Consider the following 21,980-nt stretch of genomic DNA (forward strand, 5'->3'; position numbering starts at 1 on the left):
CTCCTGGGGTACAAGTCTATACTTCGAGTCAGCCCGATCGTGAGGAGAAGCAGCCAATCAGAACCTCGAAATTCCAGGACCAAGGGTGGTGTGAGATCGGAACATTCGTATCCTTCTCGATGTTCGACAGACTGGGGCCGGATATGGGGCTCTCGTAAATGCGTCTCTGCAACTCTGCCCCGAGCGTAATGGGCGGCCGACCCGACATAACGCCGGAGTACATGGTCTGTGCCAGGCTGCGTCATTTTGGCAGGAGAACGGTGTCAGCGGGCGCGACTCAGCTGCTTAACCCTCAATCAATTATAGGAGTGGGTCTGTGGCGCTAGTGAGTTAGCAATAAATGCCTCGGTCCGGATTAGGATCTGCGGAGGTGTCATCCCAACTGAGTCATTATTATTGAGGTCTAGCCGAGTCAGATGGACATCGGCAGACTGGTAGACATAGTGATGGCAAAGAGTACCTAAATCCATCTGGGTATCGAATATACCTCTCAAGAACCCTGCGCCGTAGCCTCCTTCGAATACTTCTGCGCGTACATGCCCAGCGCCAGCGTCGTAAAGATGAATTTGTAGTTCGGATACGTAATCGCGCAGCTTTTGTTGAAGATTCCCTCAATTGCCTCTGGTAGCCACTCGCCGTTGGGCTGTTGTCGGTCCATGATTAACTGTATGCCCTTCTTGATCGGGTCGACAAATGGGTAGTCCGCTTTCATGAGTCCGACAATGGCGAATGATGTCTGCACTAGCTGGGACCCTGATGGGTGCTCAATATATTGCATTTTTTCGCAGCTCTAATATCACTCGTTAGATTTCACACGTCAGAGGCCAGGAGGGTCGTACCTTAAAGCTCTCAGACCATCCGCCATCTTCCCTTTGCTTCGATATCAGAAACTCGCATGCTCGCCGGACACGAGCGCTATTGTGGTATGTCTCTCCTACCGACGCCAGACTCTCGAGGGCGAACATTGTTCCATACGTGAAACATACACCCCAGCTACCGTACCAACTTCCATCTGGGCGCTGAGTTCGCTTAATGTATGCTAGTGCGCGCTGAATGAAGGCCTGAATCTCCGCAGTTCGATATTCAGGCCAGTACTTGCTGAACAGAGATATGGCGGTAACAACAGCCGTCGTGCATTCTGGATAGTCGTATTCGACCATGATGCCGCCAAATACTTCTGCCGCGTTGAGCATCTCCAGATATTGGCTCCCTCTTGTTGGCTCATAAGAAGCGCTACCTCCAGACTGATTCTGGTACGTCAAGAGGGCGTCAACCGCATCAAAAATCCTCTGATCGTCCAGCAATTGCGGATATCCCGGAGTTTTCTGTAGGAGGATAACCGCTTTAAGGGCCTCTGAAATACAGTCGCTCACGGCGTACCCTTGATCCTTGTTGCTGAATGTCCAGCCTCCTTTGCGCTTGTGACGGTAGCAGATGTCGGCTTCATCGCAGTCTTCTCGGATTTGCTGAGCGTCGAGAAACTCCAGTGCGCGTGTCAACATCGGTCTCCAGCGGGTATCCTGAGCTATACCGGCAGCATGGGCTGCTTGGATGGCAAACGCGGTATCCCAGCACATCACGCCATTCGTCCCGTTGACCAGCATACCTTCACTGTTTACCCAAAGAAAGTCCTCGAGGCGTTCCCGATGTCGACGAACTGAGTATGCATCTGGTCCATCACGAACATAACAAACAATCATATTCATGGGGCCATTAACCGAAGCCAAGTCAGAATAGTCTGAGTTGGCGTCCTCCATATCGACAAGTTTACTAACCCAATCCTCGGCCCGTTCGACGAGACTGTGTGGCCGGAGATAAGGACACCATATATCAGAGAGCACAAAGTTCACTATGTTGAGCAACCATGATTTGGGGTGGTAGTTGTCCACAGCAGCGATGGTATTCCGATGGGCGGCCCATTCAATACTCTCCCACGGCTGAGTAAAGAGTTCCTTCCTCAAGTCCCTAACAACCTGTGTTTCGGGCATTGTCCACTTTCGTGACCATATATACGACATGGGCAGAAATACTTGACGCATGTGCACCCACCATCGCCATGGGGCCAGAGGTACCCAATCCGGCAATAGCCACGTCTCCGGTGGGACAGGGTTGACAATTTCCCAGCGACACACGCCCAGTATCGCCAGCCAGAACTTCGCCCAATGCGGCGCGTTGAGTGCGCCACCGAGCTGATGAAGCAAGCCGCGTGCTTTCACCATAACGGGGTCTTCGGCGTCCACACCAAGGAGTCTCAACGCTGTATAGTTGAGAGCAGTTCCAAAGACGGTGCTCTCGCCTTCTACATGGAGACCCCAGCCGCCTTGTGTTGGATCAGCGCGCGCAAAGAGATAGTTTCGCATCTCCGTCGCGTATGCAGGGGGTATAGGCGTGTTTGTCACAACCCACGCTATCACAACTCCCGGAAGGAGAAACATGGGTCCGCCGTATTCGCAACCCCAGTTTCCTGGTCTCAGTTGGAGTTTCTCGAAGAAAGTGAAGCCGTTTTTGACGGCATCGAGAGGGGTTTGTGCTGGCTGAAGGTGGGGTAGGTTCTGGCAAGGTCAGTGGCCATGCAATCCTTGACGGGTTGAAGAGGGTTACCAGAGGAAACCCTAAGTAGTACTTGTCTGCTAGGGTTTGTGGCCAGCGTCGAGCGGCATTGTCGTCTTCGAGATAATGCCACGTATGGCGACCGTTTTCGTTTTTCAACCGCCAGCGAGATCGGTCGAGGTTTTCGAGAAATGGAGGAGGAGGAACAGTCTGGGTGACTGTGATGGTTGCCATTTTGACCGTCACAATTGATATGGACTAAGGGCGACATAACCCGCTGGTAGGGAGGACTATAAGGCGGAGGCTAGAATGATATCTACGTTGTAGAGCTGAGCACACCCGCTGCCGCTAACCCGCGCTAAAATCGTCATTCAGAGGCCTCCGCCGCTCCTTAGCCTCCTTGCCCTCCCCACAACTTTTAGGGTTTTATAGGCACCTGCGATATCCAATCGCAATGAGTGGATCAAGTGTATCTAGGCACATGGATTAAGATGCTTGAAGTGTACCGTGCGGCCTGGAGAGACGCAAATCCCCTAGATCTGCCATGATCCAATCAACACTCTCGAATCAGGCACTCCAAGACTGCCAGACCTGGCCAAAGGTCTGGTGTCCACTTCCCGACGCGACAGGAGCAATTCTCGTGGTATTTAACCCTCCAAAGCTTCGGAGACCGCCATCTTGATCACCACATTCTCTGGACTGAGGCGTTGGAGCCCCAGATTCTTGAGAGTCACGGAAGCATTTCGAATTCGCTCTTTCCTGCTCCGGCGAAATCTCTCCAATGCGAATGGGATAATCGTATCGATCCATGCTCGGCAGCATTCTGACAGATATGCGGAGTTCGGAGGACCATAGTTGCTTTTTGATTGAGAAACTTACCTCGCCATTGCACTTTGTGATCGCTTCCAGCAAAGCCTCTTTAGGCACCGCAGGAGCTGTTCTTCTGATTCCGTTTGTCCTTGGCGACCGATTTCCTCTGCGGCCCGCGTTTGTAGAAGAAAAGATGCGGTTGAGGAAAAGAAACTGAGAAACGCGCCAGACGAAAATGGCAGGGACTCAGTCGCGGGAATCAGCAAGCAGGGAAGGAGCTACCCACAGGTTGCCAGGTGCTAGGACGGCAGCTCCTTCCTTGAGTTCGCAGTATGCACTTCCTTGTTCGGCAATCCCGGTACAGATTGTTGTTCTACTTGGGACAATGGGCCAATTGATCTGTATACTAAAGGTGACTCTTTCAGCTGGCGAAGCTCATCATGTCTGATGAATCAAGGGTTTGTCGATGACGTCGCGCCATCAACCTCACATCCCTCTATCCTTCCATACTGTCGTCCCGTGGACGAGCAGTGAGAACTGAGGCCCTCATAGAAAGACTCGGGCCGTTCATAAGATACCAGGAGGTTGTATCCTCAGAGAGTTGCATATGTGTTGCGGTCTTGTCTGGTCTGTGATGGGAATCGCAACGGTTTGGGGCACCTGTTTTTGTGGACTAATCCCATGCCTTGGTGTGAAAATAGGAAATTCGGGCGGCCAAAGCAACTGATTTGTGTATCTGGTAAAGGAATGTCCTTTGTGAGTCTCACAGAGTCCACTTCTGCAGACAATTTGAAGATCCCACCAATATCAAAGAGCTGCCGAGACCCTGCGCATATCCGAGGTCAGCCTCAGCTTGGAGCTAAGGTGAGAGCTGAAACTCCAAGCGCGTATCGTCCGACCCCACCTCGTTTCTCTTGTCACCACCGCACACCAGCGAGACCAGAACATATAATCAGTATCTGCGCGACTCATCGGAATGGACCACATCGAGTCTGTCCCAGACTCTCCGTATCCCCCTCTAAAAATCCCCTGCCTAAGTTCTGAACCGTATGACGAGCTCGATTTCTTGACCTACCCGGAGCGCTCAGGGTGGGACATCGACAGACTGTTCGCAGGAGATTTCTCAGAGCACTCTGCAAAGGAAACCGCAGCTTTCCTTCAGAACTGGCTGTTCTTCGGTGTGCTATGGGAAGTATTTTGCCATATTAGCAAAGGAGCCAAGTCAAATTACGTGCAACCGCAGGAAGGTACAGAGCATGGGATCATCACTGTCGCTTCCCTCGACGAGCAGATTCTTGAGCTCTCCTCGTTTATTCCTTTATACGTTGGGAGTGCCAGTCCCGCTGCAAAACATGGGATAGGCCATCGAATCGAAACAAGCCTCAGAACCGTGTCCCGTTTCTGTCGTATAGCAACTTGCGATGACGATCCGCGACCCGGGTTTGTAACCTGGCCATTGTCACCGGAGATCGATCTCTCGGTGAGAGCACTGAGTCAGCGTCTTGCCTGGAGCTTTTCGACGAATGGTGTCAACATGGTTTTGAGTTCCTCCACAGGATCCTTGCAGTTTCCTTGCGCGTGGCTTCCACTGGCGCGTATGAATGAGGCCGAATGGTGTCCTAGCGAGGTCTCTATGGTAGAAGAAACATTCACCTCGGCGTCGGCGCACTATATATCGCAGATGGAGAGACCGCCAGCCGCAATCCAGAGGAAACATCCCGACTGCACAAGCAAGCTATGTCTAGCCCGACAGCTCAATGAGGAGACCTATCGGACCGCCCACACAACTGATGAATGTGATTGCCAGCATTACGGGCCGGTAATGGACGAGGTTGTATCCATCATCGAAGCAGGAGGCGTGCCACTGCTATCCATCACTCCGATCAAAAAGGAACCCTTCCTCAAAGTGGAGGTAGAGAAGTACACTGAGGGAAAGAAATATATCGCATTCTCCCATGTTTGGTCAGATGGACTCGGTAATCCCACGGCCAATACTCTACCTCATTGCCAGCTTTCTCGTCTTCGAGACTTGTTGGATGGGTTAGTCTCTGGCATCAGCTCTCTCGACCTTGTCAATCGACTAGCCTTCAAAGAGCTTTGGAAAAAGAAATTCCATGGGCCCTCGCTCCTTTTCTGGATGGATACCCTGTGTATTCCCGTTGCAGAAGAGCTCAAGGAATTGCGCACCAAGTCCATCAAATCTATGAAAGCTGTGTACGAAAGGGCGTTTCGCGTGCTGGTTTTAGATGCCGATATCCAAGGATGCTCGTCTAGCGACTATACTCAAGCGTTCATGCGAATCCGAATGTCCGCCTGGATGCGTCGCCTTTGGACCTTAAACGAAGGAGTCCTCGCATACCAACTTGTCATTAAGTTCGCCGACGATTTTCTGGACGTTCAAGAAGCGATCGAGAAACACCAGAAGGAGGTGTATACTTCTGAACTAGCCAACGTCAAGGGTACATTCGGAACTCCCATGCGTGACGCCGACAGCTTCCAATGGAAATTCAGACTACTCCGCATAAATGTCATTTCGGACCCTGATCCCCGAATGGTGCGGCGCACGACGCAAAGTCTTACGAGTCCTGAAGCTAAGCGGTGCTTCGCGATCATGGAGGCATTCAGCGCAGCGTTGTACCGCACAACTAGTAAAGAAAAGGACGAGATGCTCTGCTTCGCCAGTTTGATCGGATGGGATACGACCCTCATTAAGGGTCTCGAGTTTGAAGACCACATGCACGCTTTGCTCTCCACAGAAAGACAGCTCCCGCAGGGTATGTTGTTCCTCGCTGGGCCAAGGATGAGCCAGCCCGGCTGGAGATGGGCGATAAATCGATTTGCAAACTGTGGCGCGACGCGGCTGAATGTGAAATCGGACGATATGACGCCGGGAATTGTGAGCGGCAATGGGTTTATCGTGGAGTTTCCTGCTCTCGCATTGCCGGTAAGCTATACGCGGAACAACTTCCAGAAAGTTATCGTCACCACCGATTTAGCAGACGCCGTCACAGCTAAAATCGAGATCTCCCGGCACGACGAGGGCATAGACCGTGCAAAATATGACAATGAGTCGGATGATGATTGTGAAGACCGGTTATATGTTCTTTTCTGGGATCCTCTCAACGCTCTGGCCCCTAGGGCGCCGTTGCCCGCTGCTGTGATCTCAGGACCTATTGACGAGGATCTTGAAAAGGAAGAGGTCGTGTACCGTTTTGATTTCCTCGCGTATTTTGAAGTCCTCGAGAAAACAACGGGAGGGACGCTCGCGGAGAAATCGGAGCATGTGGCAGAGTTGATTAGAAAGAAATGGACGATTGGATAGCTTCTCTAAGAAGGAACGTTGAGATATATGCATCCCTGATTTGTGATTCTGTGTCATCACCTTTTTGTTTGCGAGATATATAGTTATCGGGAGCATGGTGGAACAGGGTCCCCAACCATTAGTACAGTCATCCTTATGCAGCTAAGAAGTAGTGAGCTTCCAGTCAGCCTGTAAGCGTCACTCAGGTGTAAAAAAAGAATCTTAGAATAATCGGCAAGCTGTAACTAGATTGCGAGGAGTATAGACAACACAAATGGTTGGTTCGACGCCGAAAGCGGACCCTATGTCACGTGGTGATACGATATCGGTGAGTCACATGGGAGGGGCGTCGAAAAAGATTCCCCTCCAAAGCTCTTCCCATCTTACAACCACTCAAACACAGTCAATTGAGCAATTGCAACAATGAAGAGAGAGGATATCACATACCTGGGTGCCGGCCCCGCGGCCCTTCCGACAGACGTCCTCGCGACCGCCGCAGAGGCTCTCCAGAACTATGAGAACACCGGACTGTGAGCGGCCTCTCGAGCTTCCTGGCTTCCTTGAGAACTTCGTGCTGACTTCTACAGTGGTGTTGCAGAGCACAGTCACCGCAGTGAACTTGCTGGTGGAATCTTGAATACCACAAAATCCGACCTCGCGACCTTCCTCGATATCCCTCCGGAGTTCGAGATCTTGTTTATGCAGGGTACGAATGCCGATTTCTGTCTGATACTTGGAATGTTTGGGTTAACGAATACAAGGTGGTGGATCGGGTCAATTCGATGCGACGGTTTATAACCTGACTGCGATTTGGGTTGAGAAGCAAAGACAGAAGATTTTGAAGGAGAAAGGGGAGCTCTCCGAGGAGGATCTCGTTGCGGAACTCCGCAAGAAGGTCGATTCTGAGCTGCGATTGGATTACTTGGTCACTGGATCGGAAGTAACCCGGGAGATACTATGGAGTTCATCAAACTAACATATCTGTAGATGGTCGCTCAAGGCTAGCCAGGAAGCTGTTCGACTCCTCGGGCCCGAGTACGTGAACGTCGCCAGCGATGCCCGGACAGTGAATGATGGAAAGTTTGGCAAGATTGCGGACGAGTCGACATGGAAGTTGAGCCCCAAGGCTGCTATGGTTTACCTTTGCGAGAACGAGGTATTTTTGTTGGAGTTGGGAAACCTGGAGTTCGCAAGACTGACGAGCATATCTAGACCGTGGACGGCGTCGAATACCCCAGCTTCCCCAAGGTCCTCGAATCGAAAGGCTCAGAAGATGACCCAATCGTTATCGGAGACTTCTCTTCCACTATCCTCTCAAGACGGATACCTTTCGAGGTATATCCCTACCCTACCATTCGCAGTTGAGATAAGCTAACCGCAACAGAACTTCTCGATCGTTTATTTCGGAGCGTATGACTGCCTGACACCTACCTACAATTCATAACCGCTCACAATATATAGTCAAAAGAACCTCGGCCTTACCGGTATCACCGGAGTCATCATTCGAAAGAGCCTCCTTCCTCCCGTTTCTGCCCCCTGCTCCCCTACAATCCTGCGCAAACTAGGATTGCCCGTTGCTCCTACGATCCTCGACTACTCCGTCGTCGCAAAGAACAACAGTCTTTACAACACGCTTAGCATCTTCGAGTCAGTCTTGAACTTCCGCTATTGTTAGGTGTATCAGCTAACAAAAACAGCGTATACGTCGCCGGCCAAGTCATCAAGAAGCTCCTCACTACTTTCCCCGACAAGGTGGATGGACAGCAAGCCGTTGCTGAACGCAAGGCCCGCAAAGTATACGAGACACTGGATGCCTACCCCGACGTCTACGGTGTCGTTCCGGATAAGAGCGTGCGTTCGCGCATGAACATCTGCTTCCGCGTCATCAAGGTAACACCAAAACTCGTTCTGTTACTACATGCATAGTCACTGACATGGTGTAGAATGGAAACGTCGATGATTCCGAAAAGGCCTTCCTCAAGGGCGGCACCGAGCGCGGAATCACCGGCCTCAAGGGCCACCGCAGCGTCGGCGGCATCCGCGCCTCAAATTACAACGCCATTCCCGAGTCTGGTATCGACAAGCTTGTTGCGTACCTCAAAGATTTTGCCACTGCTTAGAGTTGGAAGACGATCAAAAGAGACGATCAAAAAGTTACTTTTCTAGGTGTTCAACGCGCTAGACTGGGTTTACGAAGACGGATTTACGATTTCAACCAGCGATGGAGGCTCAACCTTCCTATACTAATTTCTTTACATTCTTATTTTCTTCAGCATATGTTATAGAATACTCGGGGTATTTCTATCTATCAATACGACCCAAGTCTTACCAGTGACGACGGTAGAGTTTCACGGTCTTGAGTTTTGTCGTCGACAGCTGATTATCCAAATGGACAATCTTGAGCTGAAAATCTCGGTCATGTCTTAGAATGTAGACTGTGCATACATTCCTGAATTTTTACCGTCAACGTCAAAGTTGTTCAACTTTGCGCCTAAATTTTGTATCTAAAGCGCCATACTCCGGTCTACCGCGGTGGACCGCGGTGGATTTCATACAGCGCCAGTGCGTGACTAAGCCTTGGCATTATTCTGCCATAGTGGTGAGCTTCGCGGATGGTGGTTGGCCTCGCTTTATCTTAAGCATAAGAAGGGCAAGCGGTGGTGTCAATCGTTTGGGTGGCAAATGGGGGGGATGAAATCCACCGCGGTCAACCGGAGTAGAGAGGATGACGATCGGCTATTTTTGATTTGCCGAGATTCCTCCGAGACGATTACGGCGGGGTACAAAATCTCCGAACCTTTGGAACGAGCGGCCTCGAGCTGATTGAACAATGAACATCCATCTAGATACCATTCGCAACCTTGGAACCAATAATTACACCCTATCGTTTCTTGATATCACCAAAAAGCATCAGCATGACTATCATCGGGGTAGCAGGCGGCACAGGTGCCGTGGGCAAGACCATCGTCGACGTCCTAACGCATGACTCGAAACATAAGGTTGTTGTGTTGACGCGGAAGGTGAAATCTGCATACTTCATACTATAGAAGCATGGCAGGACTGTTTTCTAACCCTCGCCAGGCACGAGAGCATGATCCGATCTTGAGTCGCGCAACGCAAGTAGAGGTCGATTATACCGACATCAACTCGCTTACTAAAGCCTTGGAGGAGAATAACATCCACACTGTTATCTCGGCGATCTCACTGTACTCTGAAGAGGATAGCACAGCGCAGCTGAATCTGATCAAGGCTGCGGAGAAAGCAGGTCCGACGGAGAGGTTTATCCCAAGCGAATACTCGTTCATTCAGACGGAGGAGTATGCCACCCTGCCCCCGAAAACATTATACAGAACTAATCGGCTACTAGTTTACTCCCCCACGATCCAAGCATAAAGCTCTTCCTCGACGCGGCAAACCTACTCAAGTCTAAGAACCTGCAGTTCACCCGGGTGATTCCGGGATTCTTCATGGATTACTGGGCCATGCCGCATGTACAAAGTCATCTCAAACATCTTACCTTCGGCGTCGATATGGCGAGCTGCACGGCTGTTATCCCTGGTGATGGGAACGATAAGATCGGGATGACGTATACGTATGATATGGCGGCTTTTATCGCGCAGCTGCTGGAGAGAAAGGATTGGGAAGAATTTAGCGTTATTGTTGGGGATGAGGTTACCTACAGCCAGCTCGTTGAGCTGGGTGAGGAGGTTAGAGGGAGAAAGTTCAAGGTTGTTTATGACAGTCCTGAGAAGGTAAGGGAAGGAAATGTCACTGTTCCTCCTCAGCCGGAAAGTGTTGGATATAGCGAGGCGGAGCTGGTGGAGACGACGGCTTTGGTGGACAGGCTTGTCCTCGCAAAGGTTTTCGATTTCCCGGCGAATGTGCGCGCAAATGCGAGGTTTCCTGACCTTAAACTGGTCAAGGTCAGAGAGTTGGTGACGAAGGCGTGGGAGGGTAAGCCATAGGCAGCTTGGATGCATGATTTAGTATGCGGTGTGCTCGAGTGAAGCAAGCATGTCCTGGTGATAAGTTGTAAGCTGTAACGTAACCCCCAAGGTACTCAGCGATGTCGGTCTCGAATTTATCGGCGATTGACCGTTGAAGGGATCGTGGGCCGGGGTTCCGGGCAGCCGACATCGCGAATGTGTCCAACGCGGGGTTTTGGCCCGATTTTGTGGACTTGATGGACTCCGGCGACAGTTCCCAGCCTATAGCAAGACTGGTACTTCTGCCACGCCTTGTTTGACAGATGGCTTTGATTCTTGCTTTCGGGGATTGCTCCCCATTCCTGACTGGCAAATGGGAAGCCAGGGAAAAAGGAAGCAAGCCATGGAGAGTGGCAGCTGCGCATCAGAGTTTGCTTTGACGTAGCTGTCCTCGCATGTCTGCATGTTTCCGAGAGGTAATGATGAGCTGGCTGTGAGTTTTCAAAGGACCTTTTCTGACTCTGAACCGGCCAAGTGCGCGTGTGAGTGTGCGTCTGTGGGTGTGTCGTGTGTTGGCATTCCACGGCCGTCGCCTTCCCATGGCCCCTTCTTTTTCCCCCCTCATATACACCGAGTCTCTGCTCTCTGTCAGACCGGGTCATTTCGACATATGTGACACAGCACGGAGCCAGGAAGCCACGGTAACACAGTGCTACGTGCGTTCCTTGATTTGGGAATGAGGCAGCTTTTCTTTTGCCCTCTGCCGAAGTGTTGTCGACCTGAGTCCTGCAAGGGGTTGGCTGACAGGATTGTCGTCACCTGGACCCAAGGGAAGACCATATAAAAGGTAAGTCGTCGCTGCTCTGAAAGTCGTGCTCTTCAGCAAAATGACAAAATGGCAATGTGACAAATTTTGATTTCAACCTCGGTCACGAGCAGAAATGCACACAAACACCATGACCACCACGATGGCGGCGCAAACCGTTCAGACGACGTCCCTCGAACCGTCCATGACGGCGAACTACAAGCTCACTCAAGAGACCGCGCTCTCCGATCCCTGTCCAACATCTTGGTTTTCGAAATGGCTTTGGCCCTCTCGCGCTGGCCGCCCAGGCCCACCCGTTGAAACTAGCGCGACAGGGGTGCCAAGGCAGCTTTTGTCGTCCGATGTGGGGATCCGATCGGATGCATCATACCAACACGAGCACGACCGTCACGAGAATCCGTTCCCATGTCGCGCGTGCCAGGCGTGGGGGGTGCAGTGTGATCGTCAGACACCGCGGTGCGCTCACTGCTTGGACCAGCAGATCTTGTGCTTCTACGTTGAGCCTCTGCGCGTTACGATGAAACGAGCGAGGAAGTCGAAAGATTTGCCTGCTGCTCCGCCCCGCGATTTGGTGGCGCCATAGATGCGATGAGCGATACATGAGAACAAAAAGATTGATAAGCAGACGGTGGATGACAATTGGATGAAACTGGCGTTTCACTCGTTGTTGGAGTCTTGATATTTTCCGGAGTACCTCTTGGCTATTCTTATCAGTCTTGAATTTTTGATTCCTGAATCTATCTCTATCCGAGCTTGCTGTTGGTTTCTTTACTGCCGCGATACCCTTTCACGCACTTTCTCAGCGCAGTCATAGGCCTGTTTCTCGCGGCGTAGTCGGATTTTGGACCGAGGCTTCCGCAGTCCGGGGACCGCATACAGGACTAGACGATGCCCAAGCGGCGTCAATTCGCATTTTCATTTTCTCTTTTCGGCCGCTAGCATCAAAGCCCACTTGAGTGTCGAAAGCGTCTCTGCTTGGCAACGCTCAACCTCCCAAGAAAGGCGGGGATTCGGTGTCCGAGCGCAACGCCTGTTAGAGCACTGAAGAGCACCCTGTGTGACACGGGGAATTAACCTGATCTACTAGCAATGTCAGAGTCACTGAGGCATGTGCTCAATCCAAATTCAAAGTACCGTTCAGCTGCAGCTGCACGCAAAAATTCCGCTCGTCTCTAAGACATACTGTTGGCAACAGAGCCTGAACGTGGCCATCCAAACCATGAAAGCGCCTCTACAGCTTGAGAACACCGAGGGAGATGACTCCGCAAAAAGCGATACAAGCGGCTGTTTGAGGCTACCAGGAGCAAGTGGTTACGTCATTCTTGCGGGACATGGACTGATATCAAATCTCACTCATATGACCCGACAACCTCAGGAGCTAGTCGCCGATATGCCGTGAACTGGCCCTCCATTGTCTCGAAGCTACCTACAAGGTGACTATGGCTGGACAAACCCAGAATCTCCAGAAACGAGCTGTAGTCTCGTCGTTCATCTTCCATTTTCCCAACGGCCCGTTGGAAAAGCCACAGGTCGCTCTCTTTAGAAGGAGTGCCAAAGTTAGCACATACCAGTAAGTCTTCTTCGATTTGCGTTTTGGTTTGCTACAGCGAACGCTGAAATAGTGAAATTTTAGACATCGGATCGCTCCAATCTCCGGGTCGATCAGCCGGACCGATCCAGACCCTCCCACAGCGGCATGGCGCGAACTCTCCGAAGAGACGAAACTCACCTCTTCAAACCTCTCCTTGTGGCGATCAGGGAAGTCATTCACATTTTCTGACGAGTCCGTCGGTCGAGAATGGACGATTCATCCATTCGCTTTTCGTCTTGCGGAGGGAGCTGAGAAAGCCATACAGACAGACTGGGAGCACGAAGGATGGAACTGGTACGACCCTACAACGGTGGTCAACAACGCTAGCTCCGGGGATGAATACGTCCCACACCTCAGAGAAAGCCTGCGCAGGGTCTGGTTCGAGGGCGAACTGAGTGATGCGGCCGGGAAGGCCTTCGCCTCCGGGTTGGAGAAGTTGCACAATGACCACTCGAGCGGATCGCATGAGCTGACTACCATTGCGCTGGAGATATTCCGGGACTATGTCACCCAAACGAAGGACTACATATTTGAGGCAAAGTGGTGGGACGATGCACGGATGGCGGCGTGGCATCTTGTCAAGAACGGCCGGGAAAGTATGGGTGCGGCTACGCTGAATGCTCTGCTTGCGATTCTGGAGGAGATGGATGAGATCCGGCGGATGGATTCATATCCGGAAGACACTTTCGAGCGTATGATTACGATCATCGACCATCATCTTACAGGCCGAAAGGGCCGCGCGGGTTTAGTTAAGGATACATTTGCGTCTTATGTGCGGTCGAATATCCTTTTTGAGGGAAGGCAGAGGGAAAAGCTTACTATCGTCACTTTATCAGCCAGCTCGACGATTCGCGATAGCATTATAGAAGCCTTTGCTTCGCTGGATATCTCGACGCTGGAGCTGCACATCCTCGAGTCTCGTCCGCTATTTGAGGGAGTCAACTTTGCGTCGTCTATACTCTCAAAATTCCGCGAGCAGTTCAAGGACTCGACGGACAGACTAGACGTCAGCCTCTTCACGGATGCCGCCGCCGCCATCGCCGTAAAGGGCGCTGATATTGTTCTCCTCGGTGCAGATCGGATTTCTAAAGCAAAAGGTGTCAGCAACAAAACAGGATCCCTTCCTCTAGTTCTTGCTGCCAAACACGTCACCTCATCTGCGAAGATTGTTGTCCTCAGCGAGCTTGAAAAGGTGAATGGGGAGAGTGGTATCATAGATGACGAGAAGCATGAAGACAATGATCCGAGGGAGGTCCTTCGGACATGGAAGGCTGATGGAGTCAAGGATGTCGGGCACGTTGAGGCTGCTTCGAGCTCCGGTCAGGAGTCAGGTTCTACGGTGACAGTGAGGAATGTTTACTTCGAGTGGATACCTCTCTCTTTTATAGACGCTTTCGTCAGCGGCGAAGGTGTCCTTAGCGATACACGGATCCATGAAAAGGCAAATCAGCAGGATGAGCTTGCACGATGGTACTTTGATAGCATACCTGTTCGGTATTAGTTGACCTCTGGTTTCCTATAGTGTCTTCTCCCTTGGTGGCTAGGTAGAAATGTCATCCGTCACACTCCCCTGTCAGACGATCATATCTCACCCAGTCTAGATAATCTTCTCAACGAGCACAATACACGACCCACGACCGTGTTTGTTGCCATGACGCTCGACGCGTCTGCCTACGTGTCACTTCTTCCCGTCAAAAGTTTTTAGCCATTCGTCGCATCAAACACCACTGTCAACACCCACCATGACCCACAAACCATGGCCTCTATAGCCGCCAAAACCTCGATCTTCGAGACAACCAGTCCTCTTACAGGAAACCCTTCCTCGCTTGTACAGTGGAAACAGACCCTCCAGGAAATAAAGCTGTTGTACATGCAACGGCAGTATAAACGATGCGTCGCCCGTTCGTCATCTATCTTTTCCTCTGCCAGGGAACCGGTACGTCTCGCTGATTGGAGCCTCCTATCTCACTATCAAATTGGAGTTCAATGGCAGTTCTAACTATGCTGTATATTCTAGATTCACCCGGTTCATAAGATCTTCCTCTACTTTTACACTGCAATATGCTACGAGGCGATGGGGAGATACGCGCACGATTACTCGAGGAACAAGATACCGCTACTTCAGTCGGCACTGGATTGCTTTGTTACGTGCCTTGGTGTTTTGCGGGATGATATAACAGTCCTCGAGAAATTATCCGTTGGAAAGGACACTAAGCCTGGTATCCTAGGGTCCGAGGCAAAGATTAACCCCTCCGAGGAAATCCGCGAGGATAACTCAATGGCACAGGACGCGTTCAAACTGCAAGCGGAGATCGAATCATTCTCTGTCTCATTTACCTCTACAGGGATCGCTTCTCTTTCGCCCTCGCCTTCTCCACTATCTTCTGCAGCCTCGAGATCTACGTCGCCGACGGAGAGTATCGTCAGCAGTATAACGGATATCATCGACAAGACGCTCGGTTGTCCCGAGGATGATCCGTTTCTTTCTGACTCTGACTCCGATAACCCTAATTACAGTGGAAAAGTGAATAACTTCGGTGATAGCGTCGGTGATGGCAAACCACTGCTCTCCGGCTCCGACTCCCCCGAGAACGAGCCGCGTCTCATGCCCTCGCCTCTATATGTTCGCAAGTCGGCCGCCCAGCCTCGACCGCTAGTATTACCGTCACTCGATACCGAGAACAGAAACGGAGCTTCAAAGGATAAAGCCCGAGATCGAGTCAAGAGGAGCAGTCGTCCACCTCCCATCCCGCTTCCCATAAAGCTCGGCGTGGACCCGGAGACCAACAAGTCACTGAAGAAAAGGTCCTCCTACGGCTATAGCTTTCCAGGTTTAAATCCCACCTCAAGACCGCTACCGACTCCACCAGCTCCACCTAGTGATACTGCCTCATCTGCGCAGAGACACAGCTCAACACTCACTTTCCTCAACACCCAGATTACATCAAGCATCGCCTCCCTTAACAAGGCACTTAAATCCACCGCAGCTCTTCAGCATTCTCGTGCGATGTTACGCCGCAACCGTGGTCTTCGGCGCTCCGTTTCATTCTGGTCGTTCAGCCCCGTGAAACATGGGCATGCGGTGGGCAGCTCGGAAGGTCTCTCTTCTCCGTGTAATGAGCAAAGCCCGAGTGAGAGTCCTTCAGCCTTGCTTTTGAAGAACAGGTCTACACCTGAAGTCTCGAGCTCGTCATCTGCTGTCCGCCATGGTCACGAAAGCGTCCAAGATCGGATCGCTCGGCTCCGAGCTGAGGGGTGGGAAACGATTGGGTTGAAGAATCCCACGCGTGGATGGAAAGGGACAGAGTACTACCAGTCCTTTTGTGGGGCGGTTTTGAATGAGCTTTATCTTGATGCTTGAAGCCGTGTGTTGGTTCATGAGGAATGTTGGCTGACAGGAGAACTACGGGGTTCGAATCTGTCTGTTTTAGGCGAGTTCAGGCTTTACCTGGTGCCTTTTGTGATGATTGGTGGTTCTTGCTCGCTTGGGAAGCGTCGGTGATGCTTGTTTGAGATTGATTGCCTCTTTCAAACGCTTCTGGAATGTTGGAGTCAAGAGGCATAATACAATACCTCGGGTACTTTTGAGTTGCGTTGTCTGGACAGGGATCCCTTCGATCAACGTATATTGTCATATATCATATTCGAAATTTCGATGACCCAAAGATGAAAATATTAAGCGTTACAGTAGGTATTACTCAGTAGCCCGCTCTCCGCGTTCCAACTTACCATACCCCTCCAAGCGCCATCGCAGCAGTTCCGGATCCGCAATCTCTGCTCCATAGATAATCCTCAAGCAGAGAAGGTACGTCGAAATCCATTCCCTACCCGAATTCGCCGCACACTCTTCTTGATAATCATAAGAAGGCCTTTGAGGTTCGATAACATCCTTCCAGTACTCCCGATTATTCACTAATCCCAGAAGTTCTCTACTAGAGACGTAATCCGGATGCCCTAACCTAACAACAGGCGTCTCTCCTCGCTGGAGCGCTTCGTGGTTATCGATTGCATTGTAATCCAGCCGGCGGCACATGAACGATAGGGTGTTGATCTTGCACTCGCTGCACGTACACATCTTCCAGGGCGACCAGGTTTCTTGCTTCCCCGCTAGTCGAGATACGATGAGGGACTTCATTGTCTTGAGTCGTGTCATGAACAGCTCGTCTCCTCCCATGACCTGTCGGTGCGTCTGAGCAAATGTGGTCCCAAACGTCAGAAACCTGATTGCCCTCCAGTTGTCCATTTCGCCTTCACCAAAGTCGATGTCGGGTGCATAGTACAACTTGTTTCCATCTCGCTTGTCCATGTGGAATGCACGAGAGAATATCGTGCCACCTGGCCGCCAGATCTTCTGCAAAGACTTGACGTTTAGGGTGTCACTTGGTAGGACGAGTCTACAGAGTTCTTGAAAGTGGCTTGCTATTTCAGCCATAAAGTCGTTCAATAGATTCAGCCGACGAAGGATCTGAAGTCTGTTCATGATCCATGCTGTTGGTCCGAGGTCGGTCAGGAAGTCTTCGTTCTCGTCAATGTAGTATTTGGCGTTCCGGTGCAGATGGGTCTGTAGAATCGACAGGTTGTCCACAGGGCAGTCTAGTACATGATCTGCCAGTGTGCATCGTTTACCACCAGAGCTTCCTGGTAAATGGGCAGCTGCAAACCGGTCTGAGCAGCTCATTTCTTCATCCTTGAGAAGATACGGGTCTCCTCCCAGTGGTTTTGAGAAACTAAACCCGAGAGAGTAACCATTCTCTCGGTCGCGTCCAAACCGTACGCTATGAACGTGATCAATGAGATCGGCATCGTTCTGAGCGTAGCTAGAGTACATAGTCACAGCAGAGCCTATCATAGCTCGCTGGCTCCGGAATCCGGGGATGGGGTACTGCAACGGTTTCACAAAGCTTTGGAGGTAGCTAAGACATCGCTCATCAGGCTCTCGCTCGACATCCAGTGATAGCGATACTGGGATGAACGGGTACATGGTGCTAAATACGGGATGGTAGTAGCTGTCGTAGTTTAAAAGACCATTGCAAAAATCTTGACAGTTGTTGCTCATCCGGCTGTAGGCTAGTTTCTGCGTCTTACCGAGCTTCGAGGCGAGCAAATATAAGGAGGGATTCACTACATCGTCGAAACATGACTGCATTACGTTAGTAAGCTGTTTTGCGCGATCCCGTAAAGTTGCCCTATTCATCTCGTCATGCACCATTGGCGACTTCTCGGTTCGCCATACTTCTGCCGCTCTCAAGAATTGGTCAATGACCAAGGCCTCCCCAGCCTTCCACTGTGGGCTTGAGTTGTAGTCGGTAAATAGACCACCAGACAGCTGCTTCCGCGAACAGAGGAACCGGCGCTCTCTAGCTTTCTTCATGGCCTCATAAACCTGGCGCTTTGGGGATACCGAATATACTTGTGAGCAAAATACGTCGCAGCCCTGGATTGTCCTATAATTTTCTGGGCGCAGATACTCCAAGATATCACGGGGTAAATGACGGCCCAAAGTTGGTAGTGATCGAGTTGATATCAGTGCACCGCCAGGATGACTGTATGTATTAGCGCCCACATAGGGTGAATAAGGCAATCGATTTACCCTTACATTGTCATTCCATTTTCAATCAGCAGCGGCCCAAACATCAAAGCACAATGCGCATTGCCTGCGGGAAATAAACGTCGAGCATTCATCGGCCGTCGCAAGCCACCAGCGGTGATATGGTCGAGGAATGCATTGCCAAAAGACATAAGACTCTGTCCTCTGTTGTGATCTTCGAGGGCGTCTAACTCCTGGCTGAATGTATAATGGTCTAAGAATCAGTCAGTAATGGCGAACAGTAGCAAAGTCCATGCAGCATGTACCTTGCTCGCCCGCCCTCTTGAATCGGTATGTAACCTTGAGATGATCCCTCAAATGGGTGGATGTCTCCATACAGTTGCAGCACAACCGATAAGGTACTAGTCCCACGCAGTTAAAGTAGATATGGCCGAGGTCTTCCATTGACTTTTCTGGTACCGTTTTTATATAACTCCGATGGACGGGGCTAGCGAGTCAGATATCGGTTCTTTTCTCACACTCAATTATTGAGACCTACTAGTCGCTGCAGCCTTTCTTGCATTGATAGAAGTGAAATGAGCGGATACACGCGCGGCATTCTGAACACTGGATGGCTTCGTAAATCCCTGGGAAGCGCCGGTCCACTAAGTAACTTAGCATGGGACTTGATAAAATTGTATAGGTTGCGCGTACCTTGTGGCGCGGCTCCTAAAGAAGGGAATGTTGGCCGTCGGTACTCCTGGACATAGTCGTAATCGGCGAATCCTTATCATGCGGTCAGTATACTGAACGGAGTACGATGAGGATGGGATCTTGCCGCATGCTTGGAGCAGCGAGCGAGCGATCAAGTCGTCCTGTGGGACGTTTTGCCGTTCTGTTACTCGTGAGAAAGATGCCAACTGCAACATTTCTGCCACGAGCTACTCACCTTTGACGTTGTCGGATACACTCTGACAGACACTGTCTTTGATATCTTCTGGAAGCTCGAGAGGGTCTCAGAAATTGTCAGAAAGGGTGTTCTCGTGGTAAAGAAGGACAGCAAGAAGGCGCGCACCCCACAGGTCAATCAACTCCCGCAGATACTCGCTCTCCAACTCTCCCTCGTCCAACTTCGGCAGTCCTTTTGGACCAAAGGTTTTATAATCGTCAAAGGCTAGGATTGCGTTTGCCATCTCGTCTTGCACGGCGTCCCAGTATACCCGTCGCAGCAACTCATAGAGGCGGTTTACAGGGTCGTCGCCTTTCTCCGAGATCTGGCGCCATCCTCTGTCGAAGTCGGCATCATATGAAACTGGCGACTGCAAGTCGTCGAAGATGCTCGAAGCCATAATGGTCGGTTGGTTTGGGGAATTCCAGGCCCTGGGCAAGGCTTATATCTGCGAATGCTAACGGCACGAGTCAGCCGCACTCCTTTCCCCTCGTTTCTACTCGGGATATTTCAAGCGACTCGCTACGACCGTCCCCATTCCTCAAGTCTGACCAAACCAGCAAGCGGCTTATAATGTGTTTTCTCGGCCTCCCTCATTGTTCTTCCTTCTCAATGCCTTCGAGATTCCGGTCTTTGCCCGTGTCTGCTCTGGTCGAACAGCCTGAAACCGATTGCACTGTCGCGGTTACTCGCCAGCGTAGAGAATGAGGAAATCCATCGTTCAAAAACTTGCAGGTTCGTTCACGCGGAGTAAAACCTCGCGCACTACAGCACAAATATCCGCGGAATCGTCTGCCTCCGTTGCCAATGTGTCACAATCCACGCACTCAGCTGCGACGTCTCGCAATCTCCGAGAGCTATCGGCTCGACTGGATGATTACCTCGAGCGAGTCGACCTTACAGGTAAGAGCAGCGATTTTGAGCCAAAGGCTGAGAGGCTGATGCGCATTCCCTGTAGGGGATGCGGTCGATCTCGATCTTATTTCCATGAGCCGTCAGATAGAGAAAGTTAAGAAGTACACCAACGGATCTTTACCTGATAGCGTGGTATCATACGCAATGTAAGTGCATCTCAGGTAAGCCGTGATCGACTTCCGCTGACATGCTCAGGAGTAACGAGAACTTAAGCCTGGTCAAGGTGGCAGCTTGGAGCGCAAAATCTGTTTATGCTTCGGATACAGCTCCTATAGGGCACATCGCTCGGTTGGAAGAGGTCTCTGATTATCAGCCCACACAACATATCGAAGAGATTGACGCTTCGTTCCGCGACGGAACAGTCAAGGCAACTCGGGTCCAAATGATCTCTACTCACACAGAGCCATCCTCCCTATTGCTTGTCGTCGCGATAAGAGGGTCAACCTCCAAGAGGCGAGACTGGACCATCAATTTTGATGACATTGGCAATGGTACAGAAGGTGAAGGCTTTGTGGTAGGTGTTCAATATTTATTGCAGCCCTTGAGTGAGTGAACACTTGCTGAATGTGCAGGATTCTGAAGATCGCAAATACCAAGTCCATGGCGGCTTTCTTGAATGCGCAAAGGCAATGGTCGGGAAAGTCTCCGAGGCCATACTATCCATTTCCTCTAAATTCGAGACCGGAAGCTTCGACAGAGACATTCAACTTCTCTTCACTGGACATTCAGCTGGCGGAGCCGTTGCTTCATTGCTATATGCACACATGATGTCAAAGAACTCTTCCGCTTTGGTTGATCTCAATTCAAGTCAGTCGCCAACCCTTCCAAATACTAGGTATTGACACCTTGGCAGAATTCACTTCAGTCAGCTGCATTGTCTTCGGATCGCCTCCAGTGAGCAATCCAGCATTGCACAGCGAAAATTCGACATTTCTTTCTATCATCAACGAAGGAGACCCGGTTCCGCGTATAGACAAAGACTATATTGAATCGCTCCTGATGGTTTATCTATGCCCGGAACCTACAGTCGCTTTGCATTGGGACCTACCCCAAATGTTGCTAGACAACGCAGGGACGGTCTTGTTCATGAAAGATGGCAATCAAGGCTTCGGTGCCGTGGCAGACGATGTTGAGCAAAGGAAAACCAAGAGAGTTCTGGAGACTACCATTTTTGGAAACCCAAGGGCTCACAAGATGGACATGTACCTTTGGAAGCTGGGAATGTTGCAATAGGGCCGGAACAGTCCAGTAGACAAAATGCGCAGTCTTTGATGATCGAGGACAATAACAGCTGTGATAGAGTTTAGTCCAAATCGTATTATCCAACAGCCGAGTTGCGAACATTCCAAAAAGAGCAAAGGTGAAAGGCTCTCAACCGTCACCTTTCAATAGTCAGCAAGGCTACCTAGATACTTGACAGGTGTCTGCCTAATGTACCCACACAACACCAGTGAAGGTGCAAGGCTCTGCTGAGGCTTAAAAACTGAGGCAGTCTTCAGTGCGGGGCGCTGATGTTGTGTTACTGCCCCATCTGCAAACCTTTCCGACTCTCTCCCCCCAGACCTTCTCATCTTCGACAACAAAC

General features: G+C 51.0%; 9 protein-coding genes across 9 annotated transcripts; 7 read left to right on the forward strand and 2 right to left on the reverse strand.

Moving 5' to 3' along the window:
• Positions 1-339: 339 nt before the first annotated feature.
• BJX68DRAFT_108869 (terpene cyclase/mutase family protein) lies at positions 340-2,910 on the reverse strand. The gene is made up of 4 exons (XM_071035882.1): positions 2,602-2,910; positions 840-2,552; positions 461-790; positions 340-403 (listed from the first exon to the last, which is right to left on the reverse strand). The coding sequence occupies exons 1-3, from the start codon at positions 2,782-2,784 to the stop codon at positions 491-493; spliced, it is 2,196 nt and encodes a 731-aa protein (XP_070897832.1). The 5' UTR covers positions 2,785-2,910; the 3' UTR covers positions 340-403; positions 461-490.
• A 398-nt stretch (positions 2,911-3,308) lies between these two features.
• Positions 3,309-3,880, forward strand: BJX68DRAFT_239467 (uncharacterized protein). Its single transcript, XM_071040547.1, has one exon. The coding sequence runs from the start codon at positions 3,359-3,361 to the stop codon at positions 3,575-3,577; it is 219 nt and encodes a 72-aa protein (XP_070897833.1). The 5' UTR covers positions 3,309-3,358; the 3' UTR covers positions 3,578-3,880.
• Positions 3,881-4,826: 946 nt separating this feature from the next.
• BJX68DRAFT_239468 (uncharacterized protein) lies at positions 4,827-6,867 on the forward strand. The gene has a single exon (XM_071040548.1). The coding sequence runs from the start codon at positions 4,895-4,897 to the stop codon at positions 6,680-6,682; it is 1,788 nt and encodes a 595-aa protein (XP_070897834.1). The 5' UTR covers positions 4,827-4,894; the 3' UTR covers positions 6,683-6,867.
• Positions 6,868-7,084: 217 nt separating this feature from the next.
• Positions 7,085-10,626, forward strand: BJX68DRAFT_256048 (pyridoxal phosphate-dependent transferase; the record flags this gene model as incomplete). The annotated part of the gene is made up of 12 exons (XM_071043134.1): positions 7,085-7,191; positions 7,249-7,367; positions 7,423-7,601; positions 7,662-7,817; positions 7,874-7,996; positions 8,046-8,071; positions 8,123-8,308; positions 8,359-8,551; positions 8,605-8,734; positions 9,596-9,681; positions 9,743-9,978; positions 10,029-10,626. 12 exons carry the CDS (start codon positions 7,085-7,087, stop codon positions 10,624-10,626), a joined length of 2,139 nt encoding a protein of 712 aa, XP_070897835.1.
• A 917-nt stretch (positions 10,627-11,543) lies between these two features.
• Positions 11,544-11,996, forward strand: BJX68DRAFT_268050 (uncharacterized protein; the record flags this gene model as incomplete). Its single annotated transcript, XM_071045978.1, has 1 exon — positions 11,544-11,996. The coding sequence occupies one exon, from the start codon at positions 11,544-11,546 to the stop codon at positions 11,994-11,996; it is 453 nt and encodes a 150-aa protein (XP_070897836.1).
• Positions 11,997-12,424: 428 nt separating this feature from the next.
• BJX68DRAFT_108946 (translation initiation factor eIF-2B subunit family protein) lies at positions 12,425-14,586 on the forward strand. The gene is made up of 2 exons (XM_071035884.1): positions 12,425-12,983; positions 13,047-14,586. Exons 1-2 carry the CDS (start codon positions 12,853-12,855, stop codon positions 14,503-14,505), a joined length of 1,590 nt encoding a protein of 529 aa, XP_070897837.1. The 5' UTR covers positions 12,425-12,852; the 3' UTR covers positions 14,506-14,586.
• Positions 14,587-14,760: 174 nt separating this feature from the next.
• Positions 14,761-16,365, forward strand: BJX68DRAFT_268052 (uncharacterized protein; the record flags this gene model as incomplete). The annotated part of the gene is made up of 2 exons (XM_071045979.1): positions 14,761-14,940; positions 15,022-16,365. The coding sequence occupies 2 exons, from the start codon at positions 14,761-14,763 to the stop codon at positions 16,363-16,365; spliced, it is 1,524 nt and encodes a 507-aa protein (XP_070897838.1).
• A 333-nt stretch (positions 16,366-16,698) lies between these two features.
• Positions 16,699-19,880, reverse strand: BJX68DRAFT_268053 (uncharacterized protein; the record flags this gene model as incomplete). The annotated part of the gene is made up of 8 exons (XM_071045980.1): positions 16,699-18,144; positions 18,211-18,547; positions 18,601-18,805; positions 18,858-19,039; positions 19,091-19,196; positions 19,246-19,317; positions 19,481-19,546; positions 19,607-19,880. The coding sequence occupies 8 exons, from the start codon at positions 19,878-19,880 to the stop codon at positions 16,699-16,701; spliced, it is 2,688 nt and encodes an 895-aa protein (XP_070897839.1).
• A 304-nt stretch (positions 19,881-20,184) lies between these two features.
• On the forward strand, positions 20,185-21,628 carry BJX68DRAFT_268054 (lipase family protein; the record flags this gene model as incomplete). The annotated part of the gene is made up of 5 exons (XM_071045981.1): positions 20,185-20,383; positions 20,439-20,541; positions 20,591-20,909; positions 20,968-21,202; positions 21,249-21,628. The coding sequence occupies 5 exons, from the start codon at positions 20,185-20,187 to the stop codon at positions 21,626-21,628; spliced, it is 1,236 nt and encodes a 411-aa protein (XP_070897840.1).
• Positions 21,629-21,980: the final 352 nt, after the last annotated feature.

Source organism: Aspergillus pseudodeflectus (genome assembly GCF_044049435.1).
Source record: "Aspergillus pseudodeflectus strain CBS 756.74 chromosome Unknown BJX68scaffold_28, whole genome shotgun sequence".
In the NCBI taxonomy this organism is placed as follows: domain Eukaryota; kingdom Fungi; phylum Ascomycota; class Eurotiomycetes; order Eurotiales; family Aspergillaceae; genus Aspergillus; species Aspergillus pseudodeflectus.